This window comes from Dendropsophus ebraccatus, chromosome 1 (genome assembly GCF_027789765.1).
Source record: "Dendropsophus ebraccatus isolate aDenEbr1 chromosome 1, aDenEbr1.pat, whole genome shotgun sequence".
In the NCBI taxonomy this organism is placed as follows: Eukaryota; Metazoa; Chordata; class Amphibia; order Anura; family Hylidae; genus Dendropsophus; species Dendropsophus ebraccatus.
In genome coordinates, this window is record NC_091454.1 from 74656813 (window position 1) to 74672080 (window position 15268).

General features: G+C 40.6%; 1 protein-coding gene across 2 annotated transcripts in view; it reads right to left on the reverse strand.

Annotated features, from left to right (window-relative positions):
- The window catches only part of LOC138794508 (sodium-coupled monocarboxylate transporter 1), a 34742-nt gene extending 31490 nt beyond the window's left edge, over positions 1 to 3252 (reverse strand). For both annotated transcript variants that reach the window (XM_069973183.1, XM_069973173.1), the window contains exon 1: positions 2851 to 3252. In XM_069973183.1, coding sequence (XP_069829284.1) covers positions 2851 to 3201 — 351 coding nt within the window. In that variant the 5' untranslated portion in view covers positions 3202 to 3252. The remainder of the gene's footprint in view (positions 1 to 2850) is intronic.
- Positions 3253 to 15268: the final 12016 nt, after the last annotated feature.

Genomic DNA, 15268 nt, shown 5'->3' on the forward strand with positions numbered 1-15268 from the left:
AGGTTGTGTGGTTCTATCCTCTCCCACAGAAGAGTGACTAAGTCTGCTGCTATATACCAGTCTTCGGCTGTATCTTCCTGCTCAAGTGTCCGGAGTCTTCTCTCTCATCTGGGTGTCATTCTGTTATCTCTCCTCATCGCTGCAAGGATTCACAGCAAGTATTATTCTCAAGCTAATCCACCCAGCAACGCTATTCCTCTCATACTCCTACTCCCATCATCCGGCACGTATTCTCACAGCCTATGCAGCACCACTCCTGCCTTATTTGTCAAAGCCTGCTATATACCCGGTTGCATCCGGACAGAACTGTTGCTACTAGTTACCTCATCTATAATAAAACCGCTGTTACTGAACCCTGGCATTGGTGTCTACTAACTGGTGCCCTGACTAAGTGCAGCGAAGAATCGCATGCCCATCATCACCCGCAGATTCCTCAGACCGGCCCTGCAGCTGTGCTGCCCTCAGGCCTATACCGTGACAAGTATAACCCCTGCAGCTGCCCCGGTCATTACCCGCTCATAACACCAGCACTGCGGAAGTGGCCCCCAGGGGCCAGGGCATCGCAGGTCGACCCCTATCACCACCAACATCATCTGTTGGTTGTTCGGGATGGCCCCATACACATTAGAACGACAGCTTTGGCTACAGGAGATGGTCTCTACTTTACAGTAGGTCTATGGAGACCGCGAAATGCAGGGAGATAAAGCTCACAGTCAGCCAAGGAGTAAGGTGCTCAGCCACATGGTCCCCTAGCTAGAACGCTTAGAATTGACATGTCTCCAGAAAAGGTCAAAACATTTTTTTCAAGTGACAGGGCCACTTTAAATATGACATACAGAAAAAGTATAGCGCATTTTAGTTATACTTAACAAATGTACACATATTTAACTAAGATTACTTTAAGTATATAGCATGGTTATAGTCACTGAAATGCTAGAGGTAGCAATGTTTAATTTTTATAGCTACCTGAAACAATATTTAACCTGCTCCTTGAGAAGCTTCTTTAACTTTTAACTACAACTAAGTACACTTCATTGTCTACTGATGATTCATCTTTATAAGAGATATGTTTTTCAGGCATATCATTAGAAGGATATGTTCACACTCGTTTTGCAGCCGCATTTTTGGATGGCAGAAGATAGCAGTCTTTCGATAATTAATTACGCTATTTGCGGCCCTAATTATCAAAAGATGGATGTCTAAAAAGAAGGCCACAAAACGACAGTAAGTGTGTTAACAGATAGGGAAAAAAAAACACGGCTTTTTTATTCAAAATTAGGCTGTATTATGTTACTGTATGTGAACATAGCCTTAATATATTATCAGTGGTATTTATAAATATTTTACACAGTGTAAAATAGTGTAAGTGTAAGTAAAAGAAGTTTTAAGCATGGTAAGGCTATGTTTCCACAACAAGCCTTTTTTGGCTGTTTTGTGGCGGTTTCTTTGGATGGTCGTCATTTTGGCAGAAAACGCTACCAGTTTATGCAGATTATTGCCGTCATTTGCATAAAATTGTCATGTTTGGCTCCAAAATGACGCCCGTAAAAAAACAGCTGCAAAATGGTCAAAAAAAGGCTTTGTGTGAACATAGCCTTAAAGGCGGGTTTTTTCAAAACAACAGAATGCTGCAGCTATGGCGTTTTTTAGTCTAGTTTGTGGTGTTTTTTTTCTTCCCATTAACCTCTACAACATAAAAACAAACATCTAGAAAAATGCATGTGTATATGTGTGCGCACTTTTTCCTGGCCTTTTTTCTCTTAATTGCGTTAAAAGAAATCAGTATAGAATGACATGACTAATGAGAAAAATGCAGGTGGAAGGATGACACAAAATACATATGGTAATACAGAAAAATATCATAAAAGCTGCGTCATGGAGTATAAAATAAAATGTGTTTTTTGTGTGATTTTTTTTCCAGGGCAAAAAAATGATAAGAAGAAAATATGTGTAAAACTTAGAATCGAGTCATGTGATTCTTTGAACCGCTAATTCAATGATTTATAGGATTTGAAGAGTCACAAAAATGCACATATATTTACACATAGTTTTTTTTAAAACCTGTTGTGGTTTATGGAAGGTAAAAAAAAAAAATAGGTGACTAGCTACTGTATACTGCATTTTGGAAGGAACACCATAAATAAAATCAATTGTAGGTATGATGTTTTACATTTCCTTTTTGGCTCCCAGCTAACATTTGGACTCACCAATACTTTGTGAGCACAATACACCCAGCAGAATAAATCGGTATATGGATTACTATTATGTGTATGATTATCAATGAACTAACAGAGTATTGCATAGACAGAATACATTCCTAGCAATACAACATCTGGGATTATTAATAAACATATTTTCTGTCACCAATTTTAAACAAGGATCTCCATTCACTGATAGATATATGTCATGGAATTGAAGCACAGAAGCTGCATAACAATTCTTTATATGTTGATTCTGCATTACATAACACCAGAGAACCCCTTTAAGGCTTTACTTTAAGCTAAAAAAAAAAACTTTTGAAATGTCACAAAGACAAGTCAAAAGTTTTGATCAGTCAGATTCTCAGTAATAAGACCTCAAGGATAGCTAGACAGCGCTGGCAGAAGCTGAGCCAAATTGAGCAGAGAAGTGAAGTGCCCTGCCATTGGCTTCTCCCTGTTATACTTGGCATTGGAACCCCTACTGATCAAAACTTTTGAAATCTGTGTGACATGTAAAAAATTCTAATAAGTGACAGTAACATTATAAACTGTGAAATATTTAAGCAAATATATAAAAAGATCCATATTATACATGTATTAGACTATTTAAGAACCGTACAGCTTTGTAAACATATAGAATTGTACTTACCTCATAGGTGCTGGTGATGCCCAACCTGTAGAACACCGGCAGGTATATTTCAGATGAGATGACGACAACAAGGGTGTAAGTTATAGCGAAAATACTGAACATGGCACCATATCTGTATACCTCTGCTGGGGTACCCAGCACTGTGACAGCAGACATGAAGCTAGCAGTAAGGGAGAGAGCCACTGGTACTGCAGTCATGCTCCTGCCTCCCATTAGGAATTCTTTAGAGGTTTTCTGTCCACCACCAGCAAATGCATAGTAAATGCCTATGACAGCAGAGATGAGCAGCATAAGGGCAAAAACAACATAGTCCCATACTGTAAAAGAACCAATGTCACCTGGAGTAGCCATAGTCACTATGATGCTGTGGCTCAATGTGAATGACCACAAGGAAAGGAAGGTAGAACAAGCTAGCAGTGATTGTACACTTGGGCTGGCTCCAGGCTACCTCTGAACTGGTATATGCAAATCAAAATTGCACTTAGTAACTGAATAAAGGAAAAAGAAAACACCAAAGTACACAGAGTCCTCTCAAAGACTGGCAAGGAGCAGAAAGGATGTTATTGTCACAATGTGACAGCAGGTGGAATAGCCTCACAGCTGGTGAGTGTCCAAAGAAAGATATATGCTCTGTTAAGGGATTCAGCCTAGGCTACAACAGAGCTAAAAAAAAGCATAAAAACATAGAAATAGTTAGGGAAAGGTGGAAGGCTGTGTAGAACAAAGCAGGTAACAAGCTAAGATAGATTGTCAAGCAGAAAAGGGTAGGTGAATGAAATCTGAGTGATGTGCAAGGTAGTTATAAGGGAGAAGTAGGTGGGCACAAGGGATGTGGGGACCTCATAAAGTAGCCTGGCCCAGCAGGTGGGCTGCCACATTGTCATGTCACATGGATCCCACTCTTCTATTCTGAGGCATGCAGGTATCAGGATAATGTTGATTAATTTAGCATAATGCATTTACAGGTAGCAAGGGGACAATGAGGGGTAAACAGTGGACATATATCATCTGAAACACTGTACTGTCACTCTACTGGCACAATGCTGTTAGGAGATGTAGATGAAAAAGTTTCACTCAAAATATTCTATATGGCACTTTACACATTAATACATTTACACTGGCCAGCGCTACCCAGTTCCATTCATGTAACTTATTAACATTATCATAGTTGCCCGCACATTACTGTTGACACGAGAAGATGTGCCAGTGACTGGCATTGATCTAAATGACTGCACATAAATATGCAATCAGCTGACGAATGAGAAATTTCACTTCATTGGTTGATCGCTGTATTCCTGCCAGACAATAATCAGCCTGTACTTACACTACTAATTGAATTATTGAGTGATATCTGTAATACATAAAATTTCACACAACTCATTCTATTGTTTATACTGATGCTGTATCTCAATAGTTATAATTAGATCATGCTGGAGACCAATCATTCGGAATTTGATTACTGGAGGCTAAAGTTGGATGCAGCCCGAGGACTGCCAGGAAGACCTGGATACAGCCATAGGCCATAGAATATAGCCATGTTTTCCAGGACTCCCTAGGGCCACATGCAACTTCTTTAGCCACCAGTAATGAAATGGCGAACAATCGGACTCCAGCATGCTCAACTTGCCCTCATCCAATCCAATGAAATCCAATGCAATTCCAAGATACAGCTGGGGGGAAAGCGCGGCAGAACGCGTCTTTTTCCAGCTGTCAATCAAATTGCACTAATTCACTTTATTAGAGTCTGGAACATGAGGGAATGTGCACACTACGTAATCCCGAAGGAACACATGCCCCTGCTTCCACAACCTGCACCTGCTGGCGGCCACGCTCATCTCCGCTGCTCCCATAGACTCCATTCTATGGGTTGCCAGATTCCATTGTCCGCCCTAAGAATGAACCCACTGATTCCTTGCGTGGAATCTGGCAAACCATAGAAAGAAGCCTGAGTCAGCTGAGCGGGTGCGAGCTGTGGAATCCGCGGCAGGTGTTCCGTTGGGATTCCATAGTGTGCACATTCCCTAAAAGACCGTTCATATGAGCAGATTTACGAAAGTTCAGTGGACAATTACCGACGATTTTCAAACTTGCTCACAGACAACGAGCAACGATTTATCAGTCAGCGCTTGATCGGTACTACAGTTTACACAGGCCAGTAATTGTTACAATCCGATCGTTATCATGAAAATTCTAACAATAATCGCTCCATGTAAACGCAGCATAAGAGTTGGATATTTAGCCATTTGGCAGTGATGATCAGGTGCAATCAATAATGCCTCAATCAATAATGCAATCAATCAATGATATGCCTGATGATGTCAATAGTTATTTATATTGAGAGGTACTTTTTAAAAATTATATAGACATTGACATAAAAGAAAATACACTTGCTATCAGAAACTGTCGCTAGAGGGAGTATAGTGGATAACTGCAAGCTATTCCTTACTTACATGCACAGCACAAATGAGATGTGCACCTGCACTATGGAGGAACTTTAGAGGATTTACCTGGAAGCTTCATTAGCAAATAAAGACCCATTATCTCACTTAATTCACTCAACTATTTTCTTTGTTAAAAATATAATGTTTACTTAAGAAAGTAGCAGTGGGCAGTCATTGATTTATTGACAGTATCAGTCTGACATTGATGGGTAAAATCATCATCAGCCTCAGTAAATAGTTTAATTATATATACACAGAGGTGACAAACGTGTTTTCCTAAGTGCTCCTTAAGGGTATAAACACACACACCGTATACGCAGCGTATTTACTGGTGCGATACGCAGCAAATACGCAACAAATACGCAAAATCTTGCAGGGCGCCAGCAGGATATGTTATTAGTTCACGCTTTGTTTCAATTTCTGCACATCTGACATTCCATGCATAAAATAAACAGCAAAAAGTGACATGTGGACATATTGTTCATCTTTATACTTGCAACATGTTACTTATGTTAACACACCATAATCTTTCAGTATCCACCCATAGCATCATGGTCAAAATGTGCTGTGATGTTGCAAATGTTTTTGAAAAACACTAATCTATTTGGCAGATAGCTGTGGGCATATCCAAACAGGCATTTAGCACACATATTATAATTCCTCTGCTGTTTCTCACAATGATTACATGTTGACTTGTTGCAAGGGATTAATTTGTTATTGTTGCACAATTGTATTACCATCAGTTAAATGTTAGGAACATTCATTGTCTTTAGTGAATGTGATAAATAGTTTACAATGTGAATAGCATGAACCAGTAGGAGGTAGTAAATGTCAACCAGATTACTTAAAGGAGAAGTCCAGTGAAAATTTTTATTAAAGTCTTGCATTGCCCCCCAAATGTTATACAAATCACCAATATACACTTATTACAGGAAATACACATAAAGGGGGAGATTTATCAATCATGGTGTAAAGTGAAACTGGCTCAGTTGCCCCTAGCAACCAATCAGATTCCATCTTTCACTCCTCACAGACAGAAAAAAGAGCCAGTTTCACTTTACACCTTGTTTGATAAATCTCTCCCAAAGTGCTTTTTTTCCCTGCACTTACTACTGCATCAAGGCTTCACTTCCTGGATAAAATGGTGATGTCACGACCCGACTCCCAGAGCAATGCGGGCTGTGGCTGCTGGAGAGGATGATGGCAGAGGGACACTGAGGGACACAGGGCACTGGAGGGACACTGAGCATCCCCCTGCCATCATCCTCTCCAGCAGCCACAGCCCGCACAGCTCTGGGAGTCGGGTTGTGACATCACCATTTTATCCAGGAAGTGACATCACCATGTTATCCAGGAAGTAAAGCCTTGATGCAGTAGTAAGTGCAGGAAAAAAAGCACTTTAGAAGCATTCCCGTAATAAGTGTAAATTGGTGATTTGTATAAGTTTGGGGGGGGCAAGAGGAAAGGGTGTTTCAGGAAATGATAATGACTAAGACTCTAGTTAAAACATGGATGGAATTAAAAAAGTGTTTGAAGTTGGAGGGGGTCCTTGATTTAGCGCCCATTTGGGGTAATTGTAAGATCCCGAAGGTGGTAAAAATAGGGATGTTAAATTCGTTGCAGATAGCAGGGATAAATACAGTTAAAGAGTAACTGTCATATTTTTTTTTTATTGCAGAAATCAGTAGTATAAGCGATTTTAAGAAACTCTGTAATAGGTTTCATCAGCCAAAAAAAGCCTCTTTCTGTACTTAAGAAGCAATCTCCCAGCCTCCCCCCCCCCCCCCCTGAGTACTTATCTGTGCATTATCAGGCAAACACGTCTTCATTACAGAGAAGCCAGTGAAGACGGGCTCTGCTCTCTCCATTGTAAGCCTATGAAGGGGGGAGGGGCAGAGGGAGATGAGGGAGCAGGAAGAGGTGACATGAAGGTCAGCTGTTTGTAGACTCTCTGGGCACCTAAAACGCTAAATTCAGGTGTCAGAAAGGTCAGTGCTTATCTATGAACTTACTGAGAGAAGATTGCAGGGTGTTGTGCTCTGCAGGATTGCTCCGTGCTCAGTCACTCCTAACAGCCCCTCCCCTCTCCATAGCCACATAATGGACACAGAAATCCTGCTTCATTTGATGTGAGGGGGGAGGCTGGGAGATTGCTTTTTCAGTCCAGAAGGAAACTCTTTTAGTACATAAAACCTATTACAGAGTTTCTTTAAATCGCTTGTACTGTTGATATTTAATGTTTTAAAAAAAAATGGCCCTGAAATGACAGTTCCACTTTAAGGATATTAGAAAAGGTAAAACGGGAGTTAAATCTTGGGAAGAGGTTAAATTGGAATTTAATTTGGAGCAATGGAATTGGTTTGATTATTATAGATTAAGGCTAGGTTCACACTCTGTAACTGTGCGGCTGTATTGCGGGCGGTAAATAATCGGCCGGATTTTTCCGATTCATGCGTACGCTGGAAAGTAAACGATATACAGCTGCACAGTGCACACTATGTATGAATCTACGGCCCTATCGTAAACGGATCCGTAAAAAATGAACAAGACCATTGTTTGCGGCTGGAAATGCGGCCGTGGATTGACAGGCGGTCCGTACGGAGTACTTCAAAAATAGCCGGCAATAATGCCGAATGCCGATGCCTCTAATAGTTAATATATTAAATTAATAAAACACATTTTCTTTGTAATAAAGTCCCTTTCATTGTTCAATAATTTAATTCTAACAAATCCATCATTGTGCAATTAAATATACTGTTAAAATAAATATATATATATAAATAAATGTATATTTATATTTATTTTTTGACAGTATATTTAATTGCACAATGATGGATTTGTTTAAATTAAGTTATTAAACAACGAAACTGATTTTATTTCAATGAAAATGTGTTTTATTAATTAAATATTCATTAGTACAGGAAGCTCCAGTAAGCCGTTAATTCATATTGCCGGCAATAGAGCATTCTGTACTAATCATCACTTTACTTTAATTAAAACATCAAATGTTTCTTCTAATTATGTTATCACAATAGCATTATTAGAAGAAACATTTAGAATTATATGTGCGCTCAGCTGATCGGCTGAGCGCACATATAATTAGCGGTTCCACAGCACAGTGACTTTATTGTGCTGCGGACCAGCGAAGAGACAACATCGGGGTGAGTATAGAGCTCTCCCCACCCCCTCCCTTGCACTGCACCCATCCCAGTAAGGAAGGGGGGTCACTTAACCCCTTCCTTGCTGGGATGGGTGCAGTCTGACATCAGTCTGGCCCCCAAGGGGTTAAGGGGGATGCAATACATCCTCCCTTAACCCCTTGGGGGCCAGACTGTAAGCAGCGATCTGTAAAGATGCTGCATACTGTAAGGAGCACAACACCGCTCACAATGATGGGTGTTGTGCACCTGTTTGTGTGTTTTTTGTGTGTTTCTCCCTTTTTGTTTTTCAGATATCGGTATCCTGTGGATTACGTCGGATTACGTAGACTACGTCGATGACCAGCGGTTGTTTGTTGTTTTTTTTTTAGTAAAATGGTCAATGAGGGGTGTGGGGGTGTTTTTATTTGAATAAAATTTTTTTTTTACTTGTGTCTTGTCTTTATTTCTTTACTTTATAGACTTAGTAGTGGAAGCCGTCTAATAGACGGAATCCATTACTAAGTCGGGGCCTAGTGTTAGCCGGTATAAAATGGCTAACACTAACCCCCCATTATTACCCCAGTACCCAATGCCACCAGGGGTACTGGGAAGAGCCGGGTGCCAGTGGTCCCGGAGCGTCAAAATTGGCGCTCCTGGACCGGGCGGCATCAGGCTGGTAAGATTTAGGCTGGGGAGGGCCTAAACCAATGGCTCTTCCCACCCTGGTGTTACCAGGCTGCTGTCGTTTGGTTTTTAACCCGGCTGGTTATAAAAATAGGGGGGACCCTATGCGTTTTTTTTAAAATTATTTATTTAAAATAAAAAAAAGCATAGGGTCCCCCCTATTTTTATAACCAGCCGGGTTAAAAACCAAACGACAGCAGCCTGGTAACACCAGGGTGGAAAGAGTCATTGGTTTAGGCCCTCCTCAGCCTAAATCTTACCAGCCTGCTGCCGCCCAGTCCAGGAGCGCCAATTTTGACGCTCCGGGACCACTGGCACCCGGCTCTTCCCAGTACCCCTGGTGGCATTGGGTACTGGGGTAATAATGGGGGGTTAGTGTTAGCCATTTTATACCGGCTAACACTAGGCTCCGACTTAGTAATGAATTCCATCTATTAGACGGCTTCCACTACTAAGTCTATAAAGTAAAGAAATAAAGACAAGACACAAGTTAAAAAAATTTTTTATTCAAATAAAAACACCCCTACACCCCTCATTGACCATTTTATAAAAAAAAAACAACAACAAACAACCGCTGGTCATCGACGTAGTCCACGGAATCCGACGTAATCCACAGGATACCGATATCTGAAAAACAAAAAGGGAGAAACACACAAAAAACAAACAAACAGGAGCACAACACCCATCATTGTGAGCGGTGTTGTGCTCCTTACAGTATGCAGCATCTTTACAGATCGCTGCTTACAGTCTGGCCCCCAAGGGGTTAAGGGAGGATGTATTGCATCCCCCTTAACCCCTTGGGGGCCAGACTGATGTCAGACTGCACCCATCCCAGCAAGGAAGGGGTTAAGTGACCCCCCTTCCTTACTGGGATGGGTGCAGTGCAAGGGAGGGGGTGGGGAGAGCTCTATACTCACCCCGATGTTGTCTCTTCGCTGGTCCGCAGCACAATGAAGTCACTGTGCTGCGGACCCGCTAATTATATGTGCGCTCAGCCGATCAGCCAATCAGCTGAGCGCACATATAATTCTAAATGTTTCTTCTAATAATGCTATTGCGATAACATAATTAGAAGAAACATTTCATGTTTTAATTAAAGTAAAGTGATGATTAGTACAGAATGCTCTATTGCCGGCATATGAATTAACGGCTTACTGGAGCTTCCTGTACTAATTAATAATTAATTAATAAAACACATTTTCGTTGTAATAAAATCAGTTTCGTTGTTCAATAATTTAATTTAAACGAATCCATTATTGTGCAATTAAATATACTGTCAAAAAATAAATATATATATAAATATACATTTATTTATATATATATTTATTTTAACAGTATATTTAATTGCAAAATGATGGATTCGTTTAAATTTAATTATTGAACAATGAAAGGGACTTTATTACAACGAAATGTGTTTTATTAATTCACTATATTAACCATGAGAGGCATCGGCATACTGCAGAGGATCGCAAACCCCGGTAATAGCAATTCATGTAAACTGTGTTCCCTGCTTTCCCAGATGCATCCAGAGGTGTTTCCATCACTTTCTTAAGATTTTATTTGTTATTTTTAGTTGAACCAGATTTCCAAGTAAATGACCGTATGTTTTCAGCCGCATGTCTTTTTTTTTCCACGGCTGTAGTTTCAGCCGCACATTTACAGCCGCATAAAAAATACAGCCGCACACATACATAGTGGGAACATAGCCTAAAAGACGCATTCATGACCACTGTGAGTATTAATGGTAATATTTTTTCTGGTACACATATACTGGTGGAGAAGTTAAGATCAAATCTAATTAAAAAAAAAAAAAAAAGAGCTCAAAACTGTATATATGTATTTAAATAATGAAGGGGAGGAAGGGTTTAGATATAGAGAAAAATGGCATGGAGAAATAGGACTATTGGAAGATGGTCAGTGGTTAGATATAATACGCAACACAAAGACAGTATCAAAATCAGGAGACCATAGAATAATCCAGTTTAATCTCATTAACCGTATATATTATACCCTTTTCTTTCTATATAAAATAAAGAGGAGAAGTGATGATAAGTGCCCAAGGTGTAGAGAGATGGGAGCCAGCTTCTTATATATGCTATGGACCTGTGATGCTTTAAAGCAATTTTGGGAGCAAGTAATATTTCAAATTTCAAAGGAAGTGAATTATGTTTTGGAACAGTCACCGGAGTTGGCAATATTGGGAGATACCACAGGGATAAAAAAGGAAAGTAAAGTAAAGAACAAGATTATTAGAAGTCTGTTTTATGCAAGATTGTTAATAGTTAGAAACTGGATGACATCATTTGTACCAACATTTAGGATGTGGACTTCCTGTAGTGATAAATATGAGAAATGGCAAAAAATGGGCAGATTGGGAGGGGTGGGAATTAGAGAATATGGGCAGTAAATTCTAATATGGGATAAAATAAAATTTTGTAAATGTGAAGTTTGGGGGGCAATACAATACTTTAATAAAATTTTTCGCTGGACTTCTCCTTTTAATAAGTTGTTACATATGTAAATGAACTGTACATAAATTAGTGATGTAAATTCTATGCTTCTAACACTGCTTTACAGAGAAATTAAAGTGCTGCTAAACTTGAGATACAAATATACATTTATATTATAAAGGTAGCTCTTACATTACCACATAAATATGTTAAAGTAGTTAGCACACTAAGAGCAGTTCTATATGACCTCATTAGCTGTAACATTTTACCTATGAATTACAACAGCAAGACCTGAAATCACTCAACCAAACTTAAAGGGGTTGTCCAGAGAAAATCTTTTTCTTTCAAATCAACTGGTGTCAGAAAGTTATATAGATTTGTAATTTACTTATATAATCTCATGTCTTCCTGTACCTATTAGCTACTAAATATCCTGCAGGAAATGTTGTTTTATTTTTTTATTCTGACACACTGTTCTCTGCTGACATCTCTGGCTGAGACAGGAGCTCTGTCTCGGTTTTCTATAAATCCCCATAAAAAACCTCTCCTACTCTGGACAGTTCCTGTCTCAGCCAGAGATGTCAGCAGAGAGCACTGTGTCTGAATGAAAAGAAAACATTTCCTGCAGAACATACAGTAGCTAATAAGTAGGGATGGTCCGAACAGAGTTCGGTTCGGGTTCGTACGAACCCAAACTCTCGGCAATGATTCCCGCTGTCTGCCCTCTCCGTGGAGAGGGTGGATACAGAGGGAGGACCGCCTGGAAAACTGGGATACAGCCATAGCCATAGGCTGTATCCCAGTTTTCCAGGCGGTCCTCCCGCTGTATTCACCCGATGCACGGAGCGGGCAGACAGCGGGAATCTGATGCCGAGCGTTCGGGTTCATACGAACCTGAACCTCGGCAGTTTCGGACCGTGCCTACTAATAAGTATGGGAAGACTTGAGATTTTTAAATAGAAGTAAATTACAAATCTATATAACTTTCTGACACCAGTTGATTTGAAAGAAAAAGATTTTCGCTGGACAACCTTTTAAATTGGGTAGTGCGGCGCTAAACAATTATTCACAAAAAAACTCACATTACAAATTATGTATGTGAATGGCCCCCTTCTCCGTGTTTCCTCCCACCTATGCTCGACCCGGAAATGTGGTGCATTATACTCACCATATCTCGTGTCGACCCCCCTCCGCCATCTTGGGACAATGACGTAGTCTTCGGGAGGCCAGCCGAACCGCTCCATCCGTTCCTCATGCCGGCCCCCCTCTGTCGCGTCATCAACTGCTCAGCCGCGATTGGCTGAGCACAGTTATGTCGCGGCAGAGGGGGGCCGGCATGAGGAACAAATGGAGCGGTTCAGCCGGCCTCCCGAAGACTACGTCATTGTCCCAAGATAGCGGACGGGGGTCAACAAGAGATGCCGTGCGTATAATGCACCAGACTTCCGGGTCTAGCATCACACTACCCCTTGCCTATTCATTTTAGTCAGAAGTCATCCAAACTCGCAGGCTTTGGCGGGTTCAGCCAACTCTCAATTGTGTATCGGGGACTCCCAACTCTTCCCCAACAGATAATGTTATGGAAGGGAAGGGTTGGGAAGGTTAATTTTTAACTGATGCTTTGGTTCTTCAAGAGATAAACCAATGTTATCTCTCTTGAGATCTCCCCATACACATGAGGGTAATTTACTAAGACCGGCATTTCACATGCAGGTCTTGAAAGGGTAAATCCCAGAAAATTGAAAGAACAAACAAACCCATAAAGCCCTGAAATAATACCCACCTGTACTTTAAAGGTCTCCCTACCACAGATTATGTCGGTGGTGATGGAAAACAATCCCATGGTTCTGGAAGAGATAAGCCACAGCCAGAGCAGCCAATGACAGGCTCCAGTTGGTAGAGATAACTGATGCAGCCATCAGCTATTGAGAGAGTTTGGCACCTGAACAGTATCCATGTGAAAATAGCTGATCTACAGTGTAATTTTTGCCTTCTTAGGGTACAAACACACACAGCGTATACGCAGCAGATACACAGCAGATACGATGCTGTGTTCAGTTATTTAGATCTAATCTGCTGCGTATTGGCTGAGTAATAGCAGCAGTAAATACGCAGCGTATATGCTGTGTGTGTTTGTACCCTTAGGGTAGCTTCACACATATTTTACACATTGCAGCAGATTTTACGCTGCAAATTCTGCAGTGAAATCAGCTGTGATTCCCGGTACTGTCATTTTCTATGGCTTTACATACTCGCAGAAGCGCTGCTCTGCCACAGCCACTGAGTGACAGAGCGGGATGCCAGGGAGAAAAAGCATTTCGTATTACAGATATATTGTCCCATAGAACTTTCTGGGGATAATAGGGTGCAACACAGAGTGGCCATGGTTGGTTGTAGAGACCAGAGGGCCCTTTCTATGCCACTGCTCCAACTTCATGTACAGTATGTCAATTCTAATACATTGCTAATTCAACACTAAACTGTGTGACCCCAGAGGGACTAGAGGGAATTATATGCAAATAGGCTGAATGCACTTGAGAACTTAAATCCGATACAAGAAAACAAAGAATGTATTGAGGACATGTCTCTTATGAAGCATTTCAATCAAGGAAAAGAGGATAAGAACTATTTAGCTAAAGTCAGCCAAGTCTCATCATCCTCAATCTACTATCAGAACAGAAACCTGGTCTGTGTACCATCCTGATGTGATAACAGGTTTTTCCTGTCCTGGCTAATCAAGAAATGATGGAATCATTAACAGATTTTTATTGATTGGTTCTTCAACAAACCGGTAAGGATTTGTCACCTAGCAGGTCATATATTCTATACAATGTAACAATGGCTAACAGGACCAGAAGGGTTAACAGGAGCATGCAATTGTCTTCCTTTATTTGCACCATTGGTAGGTAATGGGTTGTGTATTCTAAGTAATGATCACCATCATTAGGGCTACTTCCAATGTGGTTTTGGTACGGTCACATCAGTTTAATGTGTGTGGGGGCTACCCCATTACTGTTCAAAAACAACCAACACCGCACCGCACATAAAGGAACTCCAGTTCCACACAATCCAGACTCCACTGATCCGTACTAGCAACAGTCTATCACACAGAAAAAAGTGTGTCCAAATCACTGGTTACACGTGCTATGCGATATTACCTTCTCATGTAGCAATTTCTTTATTGATATCATGTCGCTCTATTGAGAGAAAGACACATACTCACAAAACTTCATCTTGTTGCCATTTATTTCTAGGTATATCGTAGCATAGTGCTCACAGGCTGATATATGCTTGCTACACACTCCAAACACTCCGGCCTCCCGTCGCGACGTTTCGAAGGATGGGACTCCTCCTTCCTCATGCGTGAAGGGTGTGAGGGAAAGAGACGTCTTATAAGTCTAATTGAGTCCATCAGTTAACACTAAATGAGCTGGATTACATTGGATATTACCTCTTGTAACAATCTTTATATCATATATACTTGACAAAGACGCATGATCTAACCAGGAAGAGAATAGCAATAAGTCTACATGTTATTAACCAATTCTACAGATATATCATAAATAATTCTAAAAACATGATCGCTTACAAAAATGCCTTAAAGCTTTACACCTCATTTAACTCATTTAGGTTAAATGTGTTCAGCTTTGTAATCCAAAAGGTTTTTTTACGTAACAAACATTTGCGATTCTCCTTGCTGTCT